We start from the raw sequence: 23206 nt of genomic DNA, 5'->3' as shown, positions 1-23206 counted from the left end.
CATTACATTGCTACACGACATTTTGTGAGGATGGGATGGAGACGAGGTAAGGACAAATAAACCAAGCAGCTGTGTAAAACTCTTCAGTCGTTCTCCTACCTAACTGAAGGCAGTAGTACCACAGTGAGGACAAAAAAGCTCTTAGCATTATGCTCACTAACCATTCATCAGGCAGTCCTGTCTTAAAAATTAAACAATCAAGCAAACAAAAAAGAATATAGTGATCAGTACTTACTAGGCTAGCAATGAAGCCCTTGAGCTTCTGATTATGAGCAACTATAATCCTTTGGGAATTCTCCCAGGACATCCAGTTAGTTTATCAAACTGTTCCAGTCTTGGACTGAGATGCTGTAGCAAGAGTTAGAGCTGAATGCAGTGATCACAGCTCCCTGGCAAAGGGATACAGCTTGGATACTACCCAAGGCCCAGTTAATGTACCTAACACAACACAGTTGCTTCAGCTGTTCAGAGCCCTATGCCCATTTGAGGAAGCCAAAATCATCATTGTGAAGATCATTATGACTACCTGGATTACAGTACAAGGACTTGCTACCCTCTTTTCATATACTGACTCTGTACTGGGCAGTGTCACTCTAAGTAATTAGCATTACTGGTATGAGCTGAGAATAGCACTGGATAGATGACTTCCTGTCTTTGAGCTCAGCATTCAGATGCTTTGCAATCACATTGCATATAGAAACTATAAATGCAAGCAGAGCCAAATAGCTGCTAGGGTATGTTTTCAAGATTTATTTTTGATAGGACTTCAAGTTCTGAGACAACTTATAAGAAGAAATAACTGAAGACTCTCTGTGGGTTTTTTTTCCAAACTTAAAACTACTTGGGATGAAGTTTACCAGGCCAGGTGCCTGCCTCAATGTGATGTTTTCAAAAGAAATTTTCAACAAGAATATAAGGATTAAACTGGGGGAGAAAAAGCCTCCCATTTTCACTCAAGTACCGAAAAAGCCCTCTTACCGTACTTGAAAAGATCTTTACTTTGAAGAGAGAATCTGAAATTTAATGGGAGAGTAGACTCTGAATCAGTGATAAGCCTTTTGGGCAGATTTCCTACAGAACATCATGATAAAGCAGTACGCTTTTGAATTTCAAGATGCACATGCGCAGCAAAATAAATTAAAATAAAAAACAAAACCAAAAACCTCAGCACCAGAAGCTGGGTCTTCTGAAAATTCTGTGGCATCAGCAATGCTGTAGGTTGGTCCTAGCAGTCACCCCCCACCTGAGGCAGCACTGGGGACTACATTTAAGACTGTGCTCTGTGCTCCCTCTTCTGGCACCCAGGCCAGCCCTAAGAGTCAGCAGTGGAGGGATGGGTGATGTTGGGAGCATGAAGCAATTGCATCCTGTTGGGTATACTCCATTTTAATTTCTGTCTTTATCAAGGATTTATACAAAGCAGATAGTTTCTTGCACTGAGCTGGTGGCCTCTGAGGAAGTATTTCTCATTTTCTGAGTTCCAAATGCAGGTCTCTGGGAATTACACACAGAAATACCAAGCAGTATCTGCCATATGTAAACAACCTCTTTGACTGCAGCTTCTGAGGACTGTAAATGTTTCTATCAACAGAGCATCACAATAATCTTGCACAAGGAAAGTTCCAATAATGCAGACAGAACCACAGGATGTATGCACAAGTTACTGAAAAAGACCATAGCTGAATAAGACTCTGAAGTTATGGCTAGCACTCCTATTACTGAACTACCTCTAATCGCAAATAACCTGTAAATTGTATCAATTGAAACTGTGCTTTCATTCAATTAAGAACACCCCAAATTAACAGCCATTTTTGTATTGTTATCCTCTATGCCTTGGTCTTCTCAGCATTATAGTGATGATAATGCTGCTAGCTTTGAATTTTGGGAACTCATTAGTATGTACATTCAGATACTCTCTTAATGATTACTATAGAAAAGCCTGTAAGACAATGAAAAAAAAAAAGAATAATCTGTATTCAGATAAGCATTTAAACATCATGCAGATACAGAGGCAACCTCTCTTTTTTTAATTCAGAAATCTGTATCAATCTCAAACTGAAGGATGGTGCATTAAAAAAAAAAAACTGGTCATGTAAGTAAGGACCAATCATAACACACATGCATGATATCACACAAATGGAAAACTCTTAAGTAATGAGCACTGAATTTTTCAACCTTCATTTTATATGTTTATATGTTAGTGTTTGTATGTAATTATACATAATTTTAATGTTCAGATGCAGAGAGAAGCTATTAAACTTCTATTTAAAGTCAGGAGCAGGCAGATTTTTAAAAAAATCAAATGTCTACATATTTTCTTCAAGGAATAAGTAAATTGATCCTGATATGAACTTGGCTGCAGCTAGTTATCCAAACTTTAAGAAAATGTGCCTAAAAAACATCTTTGAAGTCTTAACTAGCATACTGTGGCAAAAGGAGAGGATTCCACAGTGCAACATGGGGAAACCTTCGCTATCACATACATATTATAATTTCTGTATAACATGACACAAAGGCCTGGATCACGGACATACAACTCCATTTTCATATTTGCAAAGCACAACTAATTCCAAAGGAACGCAATGGGGGCTCTGTAACAGGCTTGGCAGCCTCTCAAAGGACAAAACTATGACATTATTTCATTTTCCTAAAGCAAAGTGAAGAACGAGCCCAGATGTATTAAAGTAGCTGTAACAGATCAAACACAATATTCTAAGGATTTCACTCACAGACAGGCTTACTTTACTTCTCTTATCAATCTAGCTAAACCTGAAGCTTAAGAAAAAAAAAAAAAATCTATTTTGACTTTGTAAACTAACACTAGAGTAACTTGATGAAGGATGAAATGCCACAGGAAGAAGTTTCATTCCAAGAGACAATACTGGAGGCTCAGGGCACTCCTGTTTACACTGGGGAACTCACTACCAGCAGTTCCCAGTGCAGCATGTGACTTAAGTCACTGGAAGTTTGTGTTCAAGAAACAGAACTGAAGTACTTACAATGATAAAGAAAGGCTAAAGATTACAAATTAAGTGTGAATTACTTCAGTATCAAATATTCCTGAATTGGCAAAAGATGAAAACAAAATGTACAATAACTGTATAGAAGGAGCTGCATATCTGAAGCAGAAGTTGTCTGCAACACTACTGAAAGCTTCCCTACAGAGAAGGTTTGCCCAACTGAAAATTATCTGACTTTCCTCACTCCCTAGCTTAAACCTACATTTTGTTCCATCTCCCTTTTCCCTTAGCAGGACTGAAACACTCCAACTTCTGTTCTCCAACACATGCAGAGGACTCCGAGAGGGGCGAGACCTTCCCTCAGCTCCGCACACGAGCTCGATAAAGACAAGGCTGAGCTGACTGGTTTGCACAACACGTCTTAACACTGCTACCCCCAACATTCACAGTCTCTACTTTTGCCTCTTGTAAAGGGTTAAGGGACCATGCACACTCTTCTCCAAACAGCATTCGGTACATCTTAGCTCAGAAGCAGACACTGCCCCAGCTCTGTGCATCAGTTGCTCTTAAACATAGTGATCCTGGTAGCTCAGGAAGCTCCAAGATCAAGAATTGATGGAAAATTCAGGAGCATATGTAACACTCTTTCTTCTTTTTCCAAAGCAGCTTTGGTTATCCTAGGTTTGCAACATGATTCTGGGTAAGTGTCACATCTTATACTAGGATTCAAAACTCAGAAGTACCAGCAGCTCAGCCTGACAAACATTTTTATATCTGGAGACGAACAGAGCCACATATTCCCTTAAAAGCTTCAAATGCTATCATGTTACTGCAAGCAACAGGAACTGATACTTGAATACATTTGATAGCCCTTTATATGTAAGCAGCTTCAAAAACTGTTTCTCACTAACTTTTTTTTTGGTTTTATTAGACACTACTGTAGTTAACAAGGTTAAATTCAATGTTTTAAGTGAGATTTTCAAGTTCCCATCAGCATTCAACAAATGTAGTAAATTTGAGACTTCTTTTCCCTTTAAGTTGCTCTCAAAATAGGGATACTTCCTTTTATCTGAGCAACGCAACAGCATGCAGTGCAATGCAGCTCATCTACCAGCAGTCTGTAAGACCAAATCCACCTTAAGTAGATCACCAGCAGACAGACTGAAAATCATAATGAAACAACAACAAATTTTCTCCTTCAAAAGCTCATCTATGGGTATTCATGTGCTTTCATTGCTTTTAAGTATCTGACTTGCTTGGGCAGTTTCAATAGATTGTTTCATTTTAATTATATTTAATCAGTATTTATTTCACTTAAGTTTTCAGAAAGTCTCTGCAGCATGTATTATAGTGAGATGCATAAATTGTCACATGTATTGTCTGTCCCCACATTCACAGTTGCACAAACTACTTCCCTTTTCATTTATGCCTATATAAAAGTTAACTAAGGCAACCGCTTACTCAGAGAAATTTCTACATATTTTTAGTTACCGTTGACTGCCATTTGAATTGGTAAAAATATAAAGATGAGACACTGCCACGTGACAAGTAAATAGTGCTGGCAGACCTGTAATACTAAAAACTCTCCTCTAGTAGCATTTCACCACTTAGACTTCTAACAAACACTATGAAGTTACTAGGTTTGGTTTTTCTTTTTAGACCTTCCCCACCCGTGTGTGATGCCATCAGTCTTACCCTACAAAAACCCTTAAAAGTCTGAGCTAAATTTAACCTGATACTTTCCATATTTCTGAGCACAGTTCCTTTTAAACATTCAGAAGAACTTGGTTTTGCATCTCAATCAAACTTTCACACATGCAAACCAAAACCATGAATCACACTAGTGCTATTTCAGGGAACATGCACAGCTACAGTGGCAGGGAAAGTGTGCTATCCACCTGATCACACAAACACAGAGGTAATCACAAAGTAATCTATGAAACAGGTGATTTACTAGGTGCAAATATACATATTTTCTGGTTTTTCATATTTTTCAGCACTGCTTTGCTGCCAGGACACGTGCAACTCCTGTGCTGCAGACCAATGCTTGTTAGAACCTGCAAACATTTTCTGACACTGAAGCCCTTATCTGCATTACATGTATGGTAACTTCAGACATGCAGCAAGTATTTTTTGCCTAGAAGAAAAGGATATGAATTTGACAAGCTTTCTAAACTTACTGTTGAAGTACTGCCAACCTCAAGTGTTCAGAACATGTAAGTCAGGACCTAGAGAAGAATCATGATTTCAAAAGTACTACACTTTTGAAATGAAGTGGGAGTGCATTTATGTATTAACTTTTACTTCTCCTTCAGTTGCATTTAGGGTTTTCCTGCTTCACATTTCATACTTCATTGCACAACTGAAAAAACCTAAACTTTGAAGTGTCTTTAAAGTTTAGCTTATCATAAAATTCATTTATTCGGAGGTGGACCTTTGTGAAGCACAGCAAGTATTAGAAAATTATACTAACTACAGATAAAATTTTTACAAAGTGTTTAATCAATTACCTTGAGTAATTATAAATGTTTATGTAGCCCATGTTTTCTTCCATTTCCTGAGTAATAATACCATAAAAATAAGTTGAAATAGAGAAGGCACACAACACATTAGGAGATTTAGGAGGGAAGTATCTTAAGTAAATTCAATGAACAACCTAAGACTTTGGCTCTTTTCAACATAAAACAATTTTAAATTTTCAAAATTTGATTTAAATCAAGCCTGCTGCAGTAGTTAAGTTCCTCTAACTGCAGTGGAAACTGTACAAATGGGCTACAGGAGTAGCCTGTTATATTGCACATCTGCATTCCCATCACTGCTGTACTGTTTAGCATTTCAGCATTTCATTTCATGTATAAGACCTTTAATTTATGATGTAATACTGTACTACTGATGAGTTACTTAGTCTTTATAAAGTAGTAGCATCTTTAAAATAAGCTAGCATACAAAAATATAATAAAAATGTTGAAGTATTATTCAGTAAGAAGGGGTAGGACTAATAATACCTTGCTGAGTAAATGTGCCTTGTTGAGGTGTACACTTGTCACAGCAAGCTATGCAAACAATGAAGTCTTTCAGCATAACATATGCAGTTAACTCCAACACTTTAACATTTTTTATTAAAAACAGTTGAGATGAATGTCAATGAAATTTACCTCTGGCTGTCTGACCCTTTTTGCTCTATCAGATGCTCATCCTGTCATCCCCGAGTTTCTTTTCACAGTGCACCTACATTATATACTACTGTCTGCAGTCTTAAGAGTGAATTTATTGTCTTTTCTAGTCCATCTAATAGGATGCATTTTCTAAAAACAAATATATACACAAAGGCACATACACACAAACAAATAAAATACACTAACTTCAGTTTCTAAGGATTTACAGTTTACTGTTTAATATAAGTAGCATCCAGCTTGTGATCCTAGTTACTGTAATCAAAATGTAATGTTGCTGCAATTCAAGATCAGCACAAACAGAAATGAAAACGGAAACGAGCAAGAATATTTCACCCACCAGAAAGCAAATGCAGAATTAGTGGCACACTGACAAGAGCAATTGTGGCCTGCTCTCTGGATAGCAGCAGCAGTTTGCCAGGCAGGTAGTCAACACAAAATTTTAGTATTAAAAGATTCAAGAAAGACGTTTGAAACTGCAACACAGGATACAGCTATTGGAACACAAGATTCCCTTACTGCAGTTACAGTTTAAAATAGCAACCAACACACACACAAAAAATACAAACAAATACACACCCTATCACTACTTAAGTGACAATTCAGTTACTGAATGTGCACTGCCTGCAAGAATGCTCATTCTGCAGTAACATTTACACGCCAATATTCACTGTATACGGTAACTTTCATAAGCAGCTTGTGTGAGTAGAGGTTTTATTTTAGAATTTGAGTAAAATCCAATTGCAGGTACTATACAGAGCCCCAAAAAAACATTGCTTTTTTTCGGAATATCAGGATTTTTTTTGCTTTTCTCCCACATTACCCTTTGACTATTTAATATGCAACAAGAAATATTTCATAATTCCTAAATGTAAAGATTTTTTTTACATTTAAAAATTATCACAGAAACAGGTCATTACCTTTATTTAATACCATCAAAATTCATGCACATAAGACAAATTTTTAAAAAGGTCTTGATTCACAAGCCCTTTCTCTACTTCAAAAAAGAGAGGAGCCCCCATCAATATAAAAACAACAAATACCGGTGGCGTAAATACTAATATCAGCTTCATAACCTTATCAAGGGGGGGTTTCAACTATTCCAGCTATAAATCTGAAGAAGCAAGCTCCGAGAACCCAGACATCGTTAATGTAAAGCAGTAATTATTATCAAGCTGGCATCACAAGAGCAGAGTCCAATACAGACATTTTGTACCTTGGTGCTGGATAGTGTTACTTGAAGCATCAGCCTAATAGCCGGTTTATTCATAAGGCACGCACTAAAATGAAACAAACAGTAATTAAGTGCTGACAGTGACCTAGTTAGCTACATAAGGAGCGAGATCGTCCTGGCATTCATTACACGTTGGTCGGAATCCGACAGGAAGGGTCCCGTCCGCCCGGGCTGCGCAGGAGGGCGAGAGCGGAGAGCAGCGCCCCTCTCCCGGGCAGCCCCGGGTTCCGGCGCCCGACGCGGCCCTCCCGGCCCCGCTCCGCACCGCCGCCCGCTCCCGCAGTCCCCCGCCTCCGAAGCCCTCGGATATCAGCGAGCTGGGCCCCGGCGAGCGGCGGAGCCGCGCCAAGGCCGTCTGCGTCTGCCTTCGCCTTCCCCTCCCCCGCGCCGCAGCTCCGGCAGCTCCGCACTGGGATAAGGCAGCCTCTGACTCGCTGGCTGCTCGCGTCCCCCTTCACCTCCCTCTTCTCCCTCCCCCAACGCGCACACTTGATAGAAAGTCTCCTCTCGGCGGCGGGAGGGCGGTGAAATCCTTCGCTCTCCTCCCTCCGCTCTCTGTAACGCAAACGAGCCGCCGCCTTCTGTTCCTCAGCCTTGGCCAAGTCGGCGTTTTGTTGACAGGCTCTGCCGGGCACAAAATGGGGCTGCCGCTTCCATGGGCGCCGCCATTTTGTGAGGAGCCGCCGCGTTAGCTGTAGCCGCAGCCGCAGCCTCAGTCGCGGCGGTACCGGCAGCCCAGGCGCGCCGGAGCGGCGGCCGGGGTCTGTGTAATGGTTGAATAAAGTGACCCCCTCTAGGGAATCCCCAGCTGACAGTTACGTAAGGGACCGTGCGCAATTGCTGTGCTTAGCATGGAAACCCACCTAGCCCTGCTACGCAATTTGCCTATCCCCCCCTCTGCCTCCCGCTCCCACCCAGCAGCCGGGTGAGGAAAGGGACTCACCTCTGCCGACCGCCCCTCGCGGAGGGGAGACCCCCTGCTTTTCAGGAATTTTAAGGCACGAGTTAAAACCACCGCCCTCCTGTGAAGGAAGGGTGAGCTGTGAATGCCTGAAAGAGCGATTTAGCCCCTCCATCGCTTGTTTTAAACCTCTCTCATTGATATTATCCTGGGGTTGGGAGTCTTAACGCATACTGTTGCTGAAATAGCAGAATCTTGGAATGTCACAGACAGGAGCTGCAGACCAGGATCTGATGCAGGTCTAATTTTAGGGGGAGGGGGGACTCTTTAATGCTACAGTGAGTAAGACACTATGCATTTCTTACACGGAAATCCACGTGCCACCACCACTCCATCCACACTCAGAGAGGGTGACTTTGCCAATACAGAGTATTAATTTTAAACTAAGGAATTTCTGTTTCCCCTCCCCCCGCCCCAAAGTGTGAGCCCAGGGCAAATCTTCCCATCTTACTATGTCTCCATGGCTATGTTCAAGATGAAACTGCACTCAAGATTTTTTTTTAATTTAATCTTTTATTTCCTGAAGTAAGTTAGTACATGAAGTAGAAAGGAATTATAGTTTTCCTTCTTTCAAGTGCTCACTTGGGGCCATAATGTGCCATTGATTTTAAAACACAGCTCGTTACTGACTTTAATAAGGAGTTCTGTTTAAAAAAACCCTGAAGGCCCGATCTGGCCTTGGATTTCAGTGTACTGGTTGCGAGGGGCAAATGTTCCTCCAGAGTCTGTTGAACTGGAGCAAGCGCTCACCTGTGGCTCTGTTTGCTTGCCAGGGAAGGACAAATGCCCACCTGGGTCACCACTCGCTTTTCCTGAGGAGCAAAAGGTTCAAGGAAGGTGCCATTGACCGGATGGGCCCCGTTTCACTCCTCTTGGCCCCGAGCTGTGCCGGGCTGTGTCTCAGCCGGCGTACAGGTCTTCTCCTGGGCTCCCCTGTGTGGAAAACATGTCAAGTGTTTACAAACACTGTACACACGAGCAGGGGGGAAAGCAGCCTGTAGTGCCACTCACCGTTGGCTACTGCCTGTTCAGGGTGAGGGCCAAGGCCTTCCTCCTTCATTAATTTTAGGTTGTATGATCCATTCATCAATATACAGAAATATATAAATGGCTTAAGTACAGCAGTCCTAAAGCACTTTGGTTACAGGCCGTGGCTTCTCCAAGAGAAAGGAAAAAAAAAAAAAAAAAAAAAAAAAAAAAAGGCAAGCGAAAGCTCAGGCCCCTGCTGGCAAACCTCTCCGGGGCACCCCCTGCTTGGACAAGCACTCGGCCTTGTCCGCTGTGGAGTTTTAAGTGCCTCACGCCTCGCAATGAGGGGGTTCCTGCTGCTCCCCCCGCCCCTGCCGTGCCATCCGGGGCGACTTCCTGCCCTTGGAAACACCTCAGGCCAGGGGACTCGGAAAAGTTTTTCAAAGTCCGAATCCACCAGTGCCCCCTTCAGTTGTTGTTTTCTCTCCCCTTGAACTCAGGGCGTTGGGTTTAGTCCAATTAAAAAATTCGGCCCCGCTTTCCAAATCCACCTTTCCTGCCCTCCTCCTTTCTCCCCCCCCCCCAGCCCCCCCCCCTCCGCCGTCAGCCAGCGGAGAGAGGCCGATCGGCGCGAGCCTGGCGAGGGAGGGCCCTTTCCCGGCCCCTAGCCCCGGAACAACCGGTAGTAGCCGTTTTTTTCCTCCCCTCTCTCCTTCTCCCTCGTCTCTTTCCGCCCGGCTTTGTGTGAAGTTTGCGGCACATTGCAGATGAGCCCTTAGCGGCGAGAGGAGCCTATTGTTCCCCGCCAGGAACTGCTTGCTGGGGCTGTGCTGGCTTTTGCCTTTAGAGCTGCCTTCTGCAGTACCGGGACCGCCCTCCGGGGTCCGCTGTGTTGCGCTCTCCTCCAGGCAGAAGCACGGCGGCCTCAGATCTTTTTGTCTGAGAGAGAAGAGAAGTGAATCCCGCTGCCGCCGCCACCGCCGCCGCCGCCGTAGCTGTACAGTGTGTGTGTGTGAGAGAGGGAGCGAGGGAGCGAGCGAGGGAGAGGGAGATCGCATGGAGCCGCGGCTGTAACACACACACACTGTCAATACCTCACTCCGGCTCCCCCCCCACCCCACCACAACAGTAACCCAATTCATTGTGTGATCCAGCAGCACCATGTTGAGTCTCATGTGCAGGCTGGATCGGTTGGGTTTGTGGTGCTGAGAGAGGCAGCAGCAGCGGGAGGAGGAATTACTGAGAGGTGCCCCTCTCCCTCCCTGTCTCTTTGGCTGTGTGTTGTGTGGAGACAGGACTCGCAATTACCACACTCTTTGGGCTCCCTTATTCCTTTTAAACTTTTTTTTAAGCAAGCCCCTCTCCATGGCTGATCCCCGGCCGAGCACGGGCACCTGGGTCTCTTAAAGACAAGGAGGAGCCGGGGATTGTTGTTGTTGTTGTCGGCCGTTTTTTTTTGGTTTTTTTTTTTTTTAATTGGATTTTTTTTTTACGAGAACCTTTTTTTTATACAAAAATGGCAAATTCGACGGGTAAAAACCACGCAGACCAGCGGAGAAAGGGACTCGCTTTCCTGGACGAGCTGCGGCAGTTTCACCACAGCAGAGGGTGAGGAAAATGGGGAGATGGAACGGGAGGGGGGGAGGCTTTTAAACCGACCAGATCCAACTTCCAGCCCCTTCCCTGAAGGACACGGCAGCCCCAGCGAGGGGAGAAAAGGGGGCAGAGCTGACAAGTTGTGGTGTTTTGTGTGTATCTCCTTTGGTAGGTCTCCTTTTAAGAAGATCCCCGTGGTGGGTGGGAAGGAGCTGGATCTTCACGCTCTCTATACCAGAGTCACCACTTTAGGCGGATTTGGGAAGGTGAGTGGAAGTTTTAATTTGGGTTTCCCTCCCACTAACCTCTTCCCAAAAGTCTCCTCTGACCCCCGGGGGCGGCGGGGGGAGCCGGGGTGGTCGGGAACCGTCCTATTTAAAGCCGGTTAGTGAAGGTGGGGGGTGGAAGAAGGAAGCGAGCAGACAGGCAGGTTGGTGGCTTGGCCTTGTCGGTGGAGCGATGAAGGGGGACCCGGGGGTACGGCGCCCACCCCGCCCGTGCCTCCCCCGCCTCCGCCGGAGCCCCTGGCCCCTGCCCTCCTTCCCCGGGAGAAGGCGAGGAGGGAGCAGAGAGCTCCGGGCGGCGAGAGGCAGTTTCTTTTCGCTTGTGGTGGCAGCTCTGTGTGTATGTGTCTCCCTCTCACAGAGGGAGAGACAGAGGAGAGAGTCTGAGTGCAGTTTTAGTGCAACTCAAAATTAGCGGGCATGTTTAACATCGATAATCGGCACGGAGCATGGGCTAGGAAACGATCCTCGCAGCCGGGGGGGGCCGGGCGCTGCCCTCCGAGCCCTTCCCGGAGAAAAATAACAAAAGGGGCACCCAAGACGGTGTGTAATCAAATAGCCATCTTTAGGCTTCAAGGCTAGGGACAGAAATGTAGGCCTCAAAAGAAAGGCCTCTCTGTGTCTGTGGATCTGTCTGGGGGGGACCCCCCGGGACGGCGCCCCCGCGCCCCGGAGGCCAGGGGGCGCCCCCGCCAAGACTTCCCCGCATTATTTTAAACTTCTTTGGGTTTTTAACGGACCGCGTTAGGATTTAAAAGGGGGCGACAGAGGGACTCCCGATTGGTTATTGTCCAGGCAGTAAAAACAAAAACAAACAAACCCCAAAACAATGCAAACCTTTTCAGCGCCCCCCCCTCCAAAAAAAAAAAAAAAGAATTAAAAAAAAAAAAAGAAAAAAAAGGCATATATTAAAAAAAAAAATAAAACGAATAAATGGAGTAAAATACCGGTGAGAAGCGGGATTATACCCGAGGGGGAAACAATATCGACTGTCAGTAAAATATATAGTTCTAAATCCCATATACCTTCGCCTTTATTTCTTTTTATATATTTATCTACTGGCTTCATGGCAGCTTGTGTTTTTTCGAGATGTTCGCTGTCAACGACATGTTTATGTGTACGTTGTGTATCTCGGCCTGTGTGTTGTTTTTGACAGGTATCAGAGAAGAATCAGTGGGGAGAAATTGCAGAGGAGTTTAACTTTCCCAGAAGTTGTTCTAACGCTGCCTTCGCTTTAAAACAGTATTACTTGCGGTGAGTGCTATCAAGCTGTTGCAGTAGTATTTTTGAGTGTGGGATTATATTTGGTTTTCAGTGTTTGCAATAATAAAAATACCCCTACTCTTTAAAAATGCTATAAAATAAGCCAGAAGGAACTTGAAATTCCTCAGTGGTCTGGTGCAGTGATCAGTTAAAGGTAATTCTGTTTTGTAGTTATTTTATTTGTATTTTACATCTGCAAGCCTTAAAACTTTGAAGGGATACCAAGTATATAAACAATATATGTCAGAGCCATTTTTACTGATGGTTTTAGGACGACGGTACTAAAGGGCTGTTACTTAGAGATCATGTTATTGTAGTTACAGAAACTTAGCTTAATTTTTGGAGCAGTGAAATGTGTTGATACATGTAAACTTGTTTACTGCTCAGGGGGGTCAGACGTTGAATGAAAATGCATCTGCAGGAAGGTAGACTGCTTTAGATAAATTATAATGTCAGTTACTAGCAGCATACATTATCTTTTTATTTTACAGTACAAACAGCTAAATAAGAGAAAAATATTTCTGCAGTTTTTAAAAAATAAGATTTCAGCCCTTGAAATGATACTTGTGTTTTTTTGTGTGATGCAGGTTATTTTTTAATGTAGCATGAAGTTCATGTTGAATATTTTAAATTACTGTGTGTGTTAATGATCAAATGATTCTTTAAAATATTTTTTATTAACTTTGGTGATGATTTGTTGTGAAAGATTTTTAAATTATTGCATATATAGTGGTTTTAGGTGCTACATACAGACAATTATATTTCATTTAGAATAGAGTTTTATATATATCAGTTAAGGAATGCAATTTTCTCTTTCTGAATTGTATAAATGATATTTTTCATTGCAATTAATGATTATATAGATGTACAGTATGTACAAAAGATGTATGGGCTTTTGGGCTTATGTTTTGGTGATCCGAGTACACACAAGCTTTATCTGTCTCTAGTTTGGCCTCCTGAATTAGGAAATGCAGTAATTGTACAGGTGCACTTTCTATTGGTTGTCCTAGATTGACTTCCAGCTTGAAGCTGTAGAGTTCATAGCACAGTGGAGCAGTTATTGAGTTACAGTGATGTCTGGAAAACCTTAGTCAGATATCTGTAGTTCCTGAATTTTTTCTTTTTGGTTTTTTTTTTGGTGGTGACATATGATTGCTTTAAGATCCAGACTAAGAAAAGGAATTACCATTGTTAATAGCCTTAGCAAAGTTTATGTTTGCCAGCAGGCCTAGGAATGAAATAGGAAGCTCACTTTAAGGTCTTTTTTTTTTTTTTTTTTTTTTTTTTTTCTCTCCTCTACTACTGTTGCTGTTGAAGATTTGTTGGATCATAAGAAATAGTTATTTGTTTATTGAGGTTTTCTGTTGGACCATGTACTGTATTACTTGACTGCATTTTATATGTAATTTCTAATATTACAGGTTTTTTTAATTTTATCCCTTCCTTGTTATATTTTATAAATGTTTGAATGGCCTAACTTTTTTGAGTAGAAGGTTGTATGTCATTTGTGTTTACGTCTGTATTTTGAAATCATTTATATGTGGTGACAGTTAACACAATTTATGTTAATTTAGCCTTCTAATGACTGTTAATTTTTAGTAAGAGACTACTTTTTAATTTAGAGTCAGACATTCAAAAATATTTTTTTTTTTATTAGCATGCTGGTATTGACATTATTTAAAATACAGTTGCTGGAGATATTGTTAAATGATTACATAAAAATAGTTTTTTTATTTATTTATTTGAAATGTAGAAAAAACTTGATTAACAGTTATAATGAAGAATCTTTAAAATGTCTTTTATCATAATCTCTGTGATTTACTTAGGCCATTCTGAAATAAACTGTGAAGGTTGTTGGTTTTTAGTGCTTGATATGATTCTGGTTTTGTTTTGGTTTTTTTGTTGTTGTTGGTTTTGTTTTTTTCTAAATTACTGTTTTACTCACTGTTGCTTCTCATAATCTTAAGTTTGATGCAGACTGTCTCCCAGCTGAGTTCACCTCCTTATGTGTGCAGTAATAAGACTGTATATACACATGTATCTCTGCTAGGTTTTCATTTGTTGAGTTTTACACTAGAAGATTTATGGGGGTATATTTGGTTATAGGCAAAGAAAAAGGGCTCTAATGATAGATTTGTGATAAGGGTCTTGTTTATCTGTGTTAAAGAACATAACCTGACATTTCTTACAGGGCTAGATTTTAATGAACTGCTGAGCAGTTACCCTTGGAAAAAATGTTTCTTTTTGAGTCTCAAATATGACTATAATCTTGGCTTCACTATTGAAATGACTTTGCAAACAAAGCCAAACAAATTGAGGCCTATTAACTTCATATAAAATTTTTATTCTGCATGGCAGATGGGATGCTGTTGGATTCAGAGGGATTCAGTGATGTGCACCTACATGTATACTTTTGCAGATCTGATTTTTGTGATGGTTTGTGATGAAAGTTGCTTCTTTCTATGAAACATCTGGCATACTATGTTCACTGAGATAAGGTCTCAAGCTACATTGACCAGTTGCTCATTTTTCTGCTTCATCCCCAATAATGCTGTCTTTTGACTTAACACCACTGTGTAAATAATTTTGAAAGTTGAATTATTTGTGTGATGTCAGTAATCTTGTTGGCTTGATCAAACCAAAGATTTTGCTATAAAATCGTCAGGTTATGTTTTTTCTAGGAAGTTGTCAGGTGTGTCTTTTTTGTGTAAATATCTTTTTAATTTTGACTGTTGTGGAATTTTCCTAGGTGTCTGTGGGATTGTTTGTCAAGCTGTGAATTGTTTAAACTTCTGATTTAATTCTGATAGACTTTATGATAGGCAATACCCAATGTATGAGGGACAGTCCTATCTACCCCTTCTTCCTTTCACTGCCCTCTCTTTTTCTCTCACTGGAAAGAGTTACTTATAATAGGGAAAGTCTGAAACATTCAAACTTTGTGCCTGTGTTGCTTTGAGCACTCTGACAGGTGAAGTAATTTATTCACTGTGGTTCTTAGTGAGCAGTCAAAAGCCACAGTGCCGATAACCATTGATAGACTGTACTTGTTAATGTAGTTCTCTAAGTCTCTACAGCATCAGAGAGTGTAATTCCCTTGGATGTAGTGCAAATTAGATGTTTCATCTCAGTTGAGGTGAATTAGTAAAGCATTTTCTAAATGCTTCTCTAAAGAATATTTTATAATGTAAATGGAAATATTTTAATATTTTAATATGTTTAAATGTAAACATCGGTAATGTGGGCATGGTTTTACATTTTTGTTAGTTGGTAAACATACAGAAGGTGAGAAGAAAGTTAACATGAAATATAGCCTGTTTTTTATGTTAATGGTTGATAAGGTTACAGTCCTACAAAGAATTGGGTTGATGTGACCTCATAAGTTAGTGTAAGGTCCTTTTGGTTTTCATGTGAGCCTAAGCGATACATTTATTTTTATTGTGGGTCTTCATCTATTCTTGGGGAGTGAAAGACCTTATAAACTAAATGTGCAAGTGAAGTCTGCCTAACTGAAGTAAAATTAGTTTGCTTTAGAAGTCATTTATCTGCATTAAGAAAAATTGTATGAAAGAGTTGACTAAATGTCAGGTAAAATAAGTGTAATTCTCAGTTCTGCATAGAATTTCTGTATGGTGGTTAGCAGGTGTATATTGTGAGCTTCTGCAGAGTTTTCTTCAGCAGAAATGTGTTAGTACTAGTTAAAGGTGAAGGAGACTTTATTGTTGTAAATATTAGGAACTAAGGGGAAGTCAAGTAGAAAGGGAAGAGGTCAGTTCATAAATGAGTAGTTGCATAAAGGTGTTATAAGACAAGCCAATATGCTGAATTTACTCAAATTCCATGTATATTAGGATGAAATAGTCTAAGCAGTTAAAAATCAGGACTGTACGAAACAGTTATTGACAACAAATAGAGGGAGTTATTGGAAGGTCTGAAGGTATTTTAAAGTAATATTACCTTCAAGATACCACTAAGAAATTGAATTAACAGTACTGATTTCTTTAATTATAAAAAAAAAAAAAAGGGGTGGAGGGGAGGGAAATGAAAAAAAGGCATGACTTGAAGATCTAGATAAATTTAAGGGATTCCATTCCTAGGAAAATAATGGCAGAAATATTAGGGAAAAAATAATAGGTAACCTAGAATTTTCCACGTAAAATTACTTTAAAAGAGTTTTCATTGTTACTCTTGCTCAGTGTTTAGAATTAGGATCTGATACTGCAACAGCATCTACAGATAGATCAGTGAGTGTGGAGCAGCACAGGACTGGCTCGCTTGCCAGGTATGATTGCATGTTCAAGGCCCCAGTGAATGAAGAGAAAGTTTTGGCTGTAGCAGTATGTTAAATCTTTTCTAAAATAAAAAAAAATCAAAATCTCTCATGAACAAATTATTGATGTACATGTGTAGTAATCTGAATAAAAAATTGGGTGAAGGACCATAAACTAAAATAGAATAAAGAATACATTTGATGAGTCACAGCCGTTTTAGGTGCTAAAAGAGTAACATCAGAGCTTATATATACACATACTAATACAAGTTTAGCCATTTTAGGCATATTCAGTGTCTGGCTTGATTAATTCTAAGAGGCTGTCACACATGACATTAGTGGACAATGATAGTGGGAAGAGTTAAACGCAAGTCAGGGCAGAAAAGAAAAGGTTATCTAAAGAAATGAGGCACATTGTTGGGAAATACAAATGAGATTTAGTTTGGTAAATGCAAGCTAAAACAGCTGAGGAACAGTAATCCAAAACAGGTATTCACTGTGAGGGAATAACCTGGAAAGCAGTATCGCTGAAAAAGGGATAGGAGTGATTCCATGGGCCTGATAATCCTGTCAGTTGTGTGCACCCAACTCCCGTTCATATGAAAGGGATTTGTGCATGCTTCTGGCAGGAAGAACAGGCCCCAGTTTGCAATATGATATATAGAGTTTGTAAAAATCAGAACGAGTTTAGATTGTATCCACAGAGGCATTGAACAACTGAGAGATGAGTTTTTGTGTGAGATTGTGTGACTGTATTTGGAGTACTGTTTTACTTTCAGAGCCTTTGCAACAGGTGGGGTAACTGAACAGAAGCTTAAGAGAAGAGCAACAAAATGTTAAAAAGACTGAAGGGACTGATTCAAAAAGACTTACTGAGAAATGAATGTTTTACTTGGCTAAATGAACATTTAGGGTGAGAGGGGGAAATGGTATCTGACAAGCATTTTTGAAGGGCCTAAATACTTCCAAGGGAGATCAGTTTTCGATAAAATAAGAGGCTGTGTTAACGTGTAAGCTGAGATGAAACTGAGGGAGAAAATTCAGAGCAGATAGCAGCACAAAAACCCTCAAGATATATTTGTATACCTTTTGAATAGTATGCCAAGCAGAGCAGGGGGCAAACCCACACCATGGGTCATTCAAAACTATCCTGTTCAAGACCCTAATATATGTGCAATAGATAACAAGCCAGAGCTGGCTGAGAAATGGCCTACATGACCTTACAGCTTCTGTCCATCCTTGAATAACACTGTAATAAAGGCTTTCATCTTGCATAGCTACAGACTTGTATTGCAACACTACAGACTTCACTTGAGTCTGTTGCTCTTAATTTTGTCACAAATTCTGCGGTCATTGTCAAGACAGGAAACAGATGTATGGATTACCATTTTATGATTTATTTTTAGAATTATCCCCTCCCCAAGATAAGAATTGTAATGTGTATTTCAGTCAGATGTCTGAGGCCTTGCTTTTAAGGTCAAAGTGAATATTTTACATAGTTGGAGGGGGAAATTTGTTTTAGTTGTCCTGTAATGATGCAGCCAACATATGCAGTCAAGACCAGTTACTGTTCATACTACAAAGCTTTATTTAGGGGAATCAAGTATGGTGGTGGTTAAAATCTTAGCATGTCTCCCAGTAGGAGTTACTCATTTGGGTGGATGTTGTGAGAGTTTCTGGGAAAGTTCTATTCAAAAGAAAACAGAACCTGTGTAATGCAGAATTTGCATTAGGCCTCTTCTGAGGAGATCAAGCAGCAGGTGAAAGGAAACATAGCTGCCTTAAAATTGTGCTTTCTTAGAGTGCTGCTGTGATACTCGTCACTATGCAGATGAGTTTGGCCTCTATCAAAGTTTCTGAAACAGTTACTGATGAAAAATGTAGTGAAAAATTAGTGCGATGAATGTTAATGTAGTTTCTCTCCCTGATTATTTTTCTACAGGCTTTTTGTTGGAAATGACCTAAATCACTGCTGCTAAGCTGAAATATATTGGTTTATTTGGGGAGGAGTGAATGTTGTTCTTCAGTTTTAATACAGAATTCTGATTGTTTAACTTGAAAGCTTATCTACACAGATGTCACCTAATGACCTACAAAGAATGAGTTTCTGGCAGTGATGTAGTAACTGTGGTGACTTTCAGGACCTACCAAATCTTTAGATAATTGGTGGAAAGTTTAAATATTGAGCCTATTTTCTAATAGTCAATTAAAATAGTATCAAAATTAATTTATGCTTTAAAATTATGAATAGCTATGGTAACACCTTAGGTTTGAATGAATCGTAAGCATTCTGATACGACTAAATCAGGAATGTATGTGGAATGCGAGGATATTGCTTCACTCCTTGTGAGGCTGAATAAGCCTGGGCTAAAAAAGGTGTTCTAATACCTTTTAAATTTTATTTTAGAGGTAGTAGGCTTTAATTACCATGTTTGTTTGCAGCTAGGTCTCAACAGAAAAGACTTTAATTTTTTTTTTTTTTTTTCTTTACTAACCCCTTCCCCACTTTCCCAGGTAATGAAATAGGGAAATACAATTTGTTAAATTCTACAGGTGATTGCATGTCAAATAAGAATGAAATCCAACTACAGTAAAGCCTTTTTTAAAACCAATAATATTAGAATCCAGTTCTGACAAGCAGATTTATTTTTCCTGAGCCTTAGTGAAACCATCCATAAAAGGGGGCTACTATGATTGACTGTCTTTTAGAATTCCTCTTTAATCAATAGATGAGGTAGCACTGTTTGGAAAGTAAAACAGGATAATGTTCTGTGAATTGGAAAACGGAAAAATAAGTATATAACATTATGAGAATAGATTGTGTTTTGTTTTGCTGTGCTTTGTTTTAAAATGCTTGTTCAGAGTGTCTGACTAGTCTTGCAGTTTAAATGGGCCTACTTGGAGTAACTGTAGTACCAGTCCACACTAATAGAAGACATATAGTTTATAGAGGGAATTGGGTATAGGCCAGAAATTCCATCACATGATCTTGTTTCTTGTCATCAGTCTGATATGTATGTATGTATGTATGTATATATGTTGTGTGGCCTTAGTTAAATAGTTTGCCTTCTTTTTATTCAAATTTATAAAGTGCATATACTGATGTTTGTTTACCTATCACACCGAGGAGTGTGAGACTGTAAGCTCTTTAATGCAGGGATTGTGGCTCTTCATGCTTCTATGTCATATCTTAAATATTTGAAAATGAATATAAATTAGGAATATATGAGGAAAATAAAACTATTCGTAAGCTCGTTTGCCCTCTGCAGTGTTGAGAAGCAAAAAATATAGCAGAGATGAGAGGAAGAAGAATCTTTATTCCTTAGGGAATAAATAAACTTGGGATACCTAAGCAGAGAAATATTGGAACAGTTTAAAGAAAGAAGCTTATCTTAAGGAAGGATAATAAAACAGCAAGATGGTACCCAGAATAGCTTAGGCTTTGCCTGAGGTACTAGATTAGTGAGCTAGGTATCAGATCTGAAAGACCTTGGAGCAATGAGTTCAAGTCTAAGAAGACCTGAATTAGATTTTCAGCAACAGGATAGTGACATTGAGTTCTCTACTTCTTGTTTTTCTATCTTTAAGCTGAATGTGCATGCAGGTATTTTAACTCCAGATAAATTGTAGCAAGCTAGCTATGCTGCAAGAGAGATTGCATTCTACTATAATAGAGTCAAGTTCTGTGGAATGATGCACTGGAGCATGTTTGTCTGCAAGAGTGAACTGTGTTCATACTATTTTCCCTTTTTATTGATGTGGGAGGAGCAATTGTTCAGATTAGTAGTATTCTAGGGTAATTTAATGTTAGTTGTCAAGCCACAGCTGCCTAAAACGCATAAAAATCTTGTAAAGGAAGGTGATCATTCTGATTACATTCCGAGAGACTTTTTCACTTAGAGCATTTGCTGGACTTCTCATATGTTGGTTTGCTGAAGTTCAGATGGATCAAACTTATGGGTGCACAAATTTCTCCGTTGTTACGTGCTGTGACGTCTGCTGGTTGGCCTCTGCCTCCCAGTCCAAAGGTTGCTCTGCTTCCATGATAATCCATGTGTAGAGATTCTCAGCTCTATAAATCACTAAATCATACAACTGACTTTGAGTAGCTCCGTGAATGTTCTTTGGTGAAGTGCTATAGCAAAATGTATTACTGGATATAATATCTGGGGGTAACTTTTCATTTGGGATGCATCCCAGGGGCTTAATTAAGCTAAATAAGAACAGTTTATTTTGGGGGTAAATCTAGCATGTTCTAAATTTATTAATTGTAACAGCCTAGGTACAGAAATGTGTATAGGGTTTTTTGTTTTTTTTTTTTTTTAAAGTATACTTGTATTAAAAGAAAACCTATAGAAAAAAACTTACATAACTTCCTCACTTACATAATTATTTTGCTCAGGAGTATCTGGGTTCTACTGACCTCAGTTAAATGATGTAGAATCCAGGCAATGGACAGGTAAACAGTGCCACATAACAGAATTTGTATGAGTCCTCTTTAATTTTGGGAAGTAGTATAGTAGAGCTCTGAAACAACTTGAGATGACATAGCTGTTTTTTGGACACATTTCTCCTTCCAGTACTATCTGTGAAATCCAGGAAAATTCACATTTCTAACAGTGTATGCTCATATAATGCTACAGTTGCACGGTAAATACCTGAAAAAGGCATGACCTCATCTAAGTATGAATGTGCAACCTTAACTTTGTCTCTAGAGAATATTCTTCCTAATAGACTCTTGTACTCTCTGTGGTAAATGGGAATAAATTCCATGGCAGTATTAAACTGGTGTATCACTGTGAGATACCTTTTACCCCCCCTCATATATATGCATATATATATGTGCATATATATATATATATGCAGTTCAGCATGGTAACTGATTAATCTCAATATTAGTTATTTCTAAGGAGGTTTTAAGTGCACTTTCTGGGCATCCTTTCCCTGCATCTTGGCTTCTATGGCTTTACACACGTGGGCCAGTTCAGAAATTGTCTCCTTTGCTTGTGGGCTGAGGGGGATTCACTGTTGCATTACTGTTTACCATGACTGCCTAGCCCACAGGTCGTTTTGTCTCTCATTCTCTGCTCAATCTCTCATCATCTTCTCAATCTTTGACTTCAAGTTGGAATTAATCTTCTGTTCTTTGACACCTTGATGTCTGTGCCTATTGACCGCACATGGAATATTTACTGTAATCGAACGAATTCCTAATTGTAAAGAAAATTGAAGGAAAGAGAAGGTGTATGCAGGTAAAAGGGCAAGAGGACAAAGCACTTAATGTCAGGTACCTAGCAACAGAAAATACTGAATTTTCCAGCAAAAGGATAATAGATTCCATGGTACCTGAAAAAAAAAAAATCTGCAGCTGTGGGCATGCAGAACTCACAGGATACATATCTAAAGGGTATTTCACATACCTGAAAAGTATGCTTGCAGGTGCTCTGCAGACTCAGTCAGGCATTGCAGTGTTGGTGTGTGCTTTGCTTGTTCTTCCAAGGTCATTTCTGTAACTCTAAAATATAGAAATAATTAATTTTTTTCGTGAAAATTTTGTTCCTGAACACAATTACTTGCAAAGGCTGACCCCCTAAAGAGTGAATTATTGTATTAAATTGGATTTGAAGAATATACAGGGCCTTAACTACCATACAGCCTGGAATACCTTTAGTAAGCTTTTTTCCCCCAAGTACTTGATTTTTTTCAAACATAGTTATACTCATTATCCTGTTTAATGCCATGCGCTTCTGTTTATATAACATGAAGTTATCTGTTATAAAGAAGTTATGTTAGTCAATGTGTATGAAATCATAGTAGAAAATCAAAATAAAATACGTGGTGACAGTAACTTCATCACCTTCAGTATCGCTTCGTTAATATGTCCTGTAGTCCATATATTGTTATTACTGAAATATAGTTACATTACTAGAAAAATGTTTGTTGTCATAGGTGAAAAAAAGATTTTTTTTTCTAGTTATTTATATTACCAGTACACAAACCCCATTTTTCTGTAATAGCTTTAATTTTCCTAATAAGGGGTTTAATTCTAAACAGAGTTGGTTCAGCTATTGAAGCAAGTGCTTCTTAAGGAAGATCAAAAAAAAAGGTGACTTTAAAATAATCAACTGTTCTGCATGTAACTGTAAATAAAAAATCTCTCCTGAATATACTAATATATTTCTGTATGGGTATTTGTGTACAATGTCATTTAAAATTATGATTGACCATAAATTTAGGTGCATGGTAGAAAGCAAAATTATTCTGTTAGCTTTATGGTGACTTGATGCTTCTGTAGGTCTGCTGTAAGAGCTCTGCTTGCAGACTTTTGCCCATGTGGAGTTCTCTGGAGATGCGCTTAGGGAGAATCTCATCGTTCTTCAAAGCTTGGCAGAAATAGGTGGCATCTTGTGTGGAATCAGTTCTGTGCTTGTACAAGTGTGTTTGTACTGGTCAGATGTCTAGGATCTGGACCATGAATATTAACATGAAATGTGCA

The 23206-nt window shown here is 39.8% G+C and overlaps 2 protein-coding genes and 1 long non-coding RNA gene across 3 annotated transcripts in view; 1 reads left to right on the top strand and 2 right to left on the bottom strand.

The window, feature by feature from the left end:
• The window catches only part of LOC139794639 (uncharacterized), a 39409-nt gene extending 30966 nt beyond the window's left edge, over nucleotides 1-8443 (bottom strand). Inside the window, exons 1-3 of the mRNA XM_071740524.1 lie at nucleotides 8311-8443; nucleotides 7497-8130; nucleotides 7350-7413 (exon numbers count right to left, since the gene is read on the bottom strand). Of these exons, the coding sequence (XP_071596625.1) occupies nucleotides 7350-7413; nucleotides 7497-8130; nucleotides 8311-8443 (831 nt within the window). The remainder of the gene's footprint in view (nucleotides 1-7349; nucleotides 7414-7496; nucleotides 8131-8310) is intronic.
• A 378-nt stretch (nucleotides 8444-8821) lies between these two features.
• Nucleotides 8822-9869, bottom strand: LOC139791393 (uncharacterized). Its single transcript, XR_011723912.1, has 2 exons — nucleotides 9340-9869; nucleotides 8822-9261 (listed from the first exon to the last, which is right to left on the bottom strand). It is a non-coding gene; the product is annotated as an uncharacterized lncRNA (long non-coding RNA).
• Nucleotides 9870-9886: 17 nt separating this feature from the next.
• ARID2 (AT-rich interaction domain 2) overlaps nucleotides 9887-23206 on the top strand; it is a 98713-nt gene continuing 85393 nt past the window's right edge. The window contains exons 1-3 of the mRNA XM_071733547.1: nucleotides 9887-10905; nucleotides 11066-11159; nucleotides 12334-12431. Coding sequence (XP_071589648.1) covers nucleotides 10814-10905; nucleotides 11066-11159; nucleotides 12334-12431 — 284 coding nt within the window. The 5' untranslated portion in view covers nucleotides 9887-10813. The remainder of the gene's footprint in view (nucleotides 10906-11065; nucleotides 11160-12333; nucleotides 12432-23206) is intronic.

Source organism: Heliangelus exortis, chromosome 1 (genome assembly GCF_036169615.1).
Source record: "Heliangelus exortis chromosome 1, bHelExo1.hap1, whole genome shotgun sequence".
In the NCBI taxonomy this organism is placed as follows: Eukaryota; Metazoa; Chordata; class Aves; order Apodiformes; family Trochilidae; genus Heliangelus; species Heliangelus exortis.
This window is presented reverse-complemented; position numbering and strand designations above follow the sequence as displayed.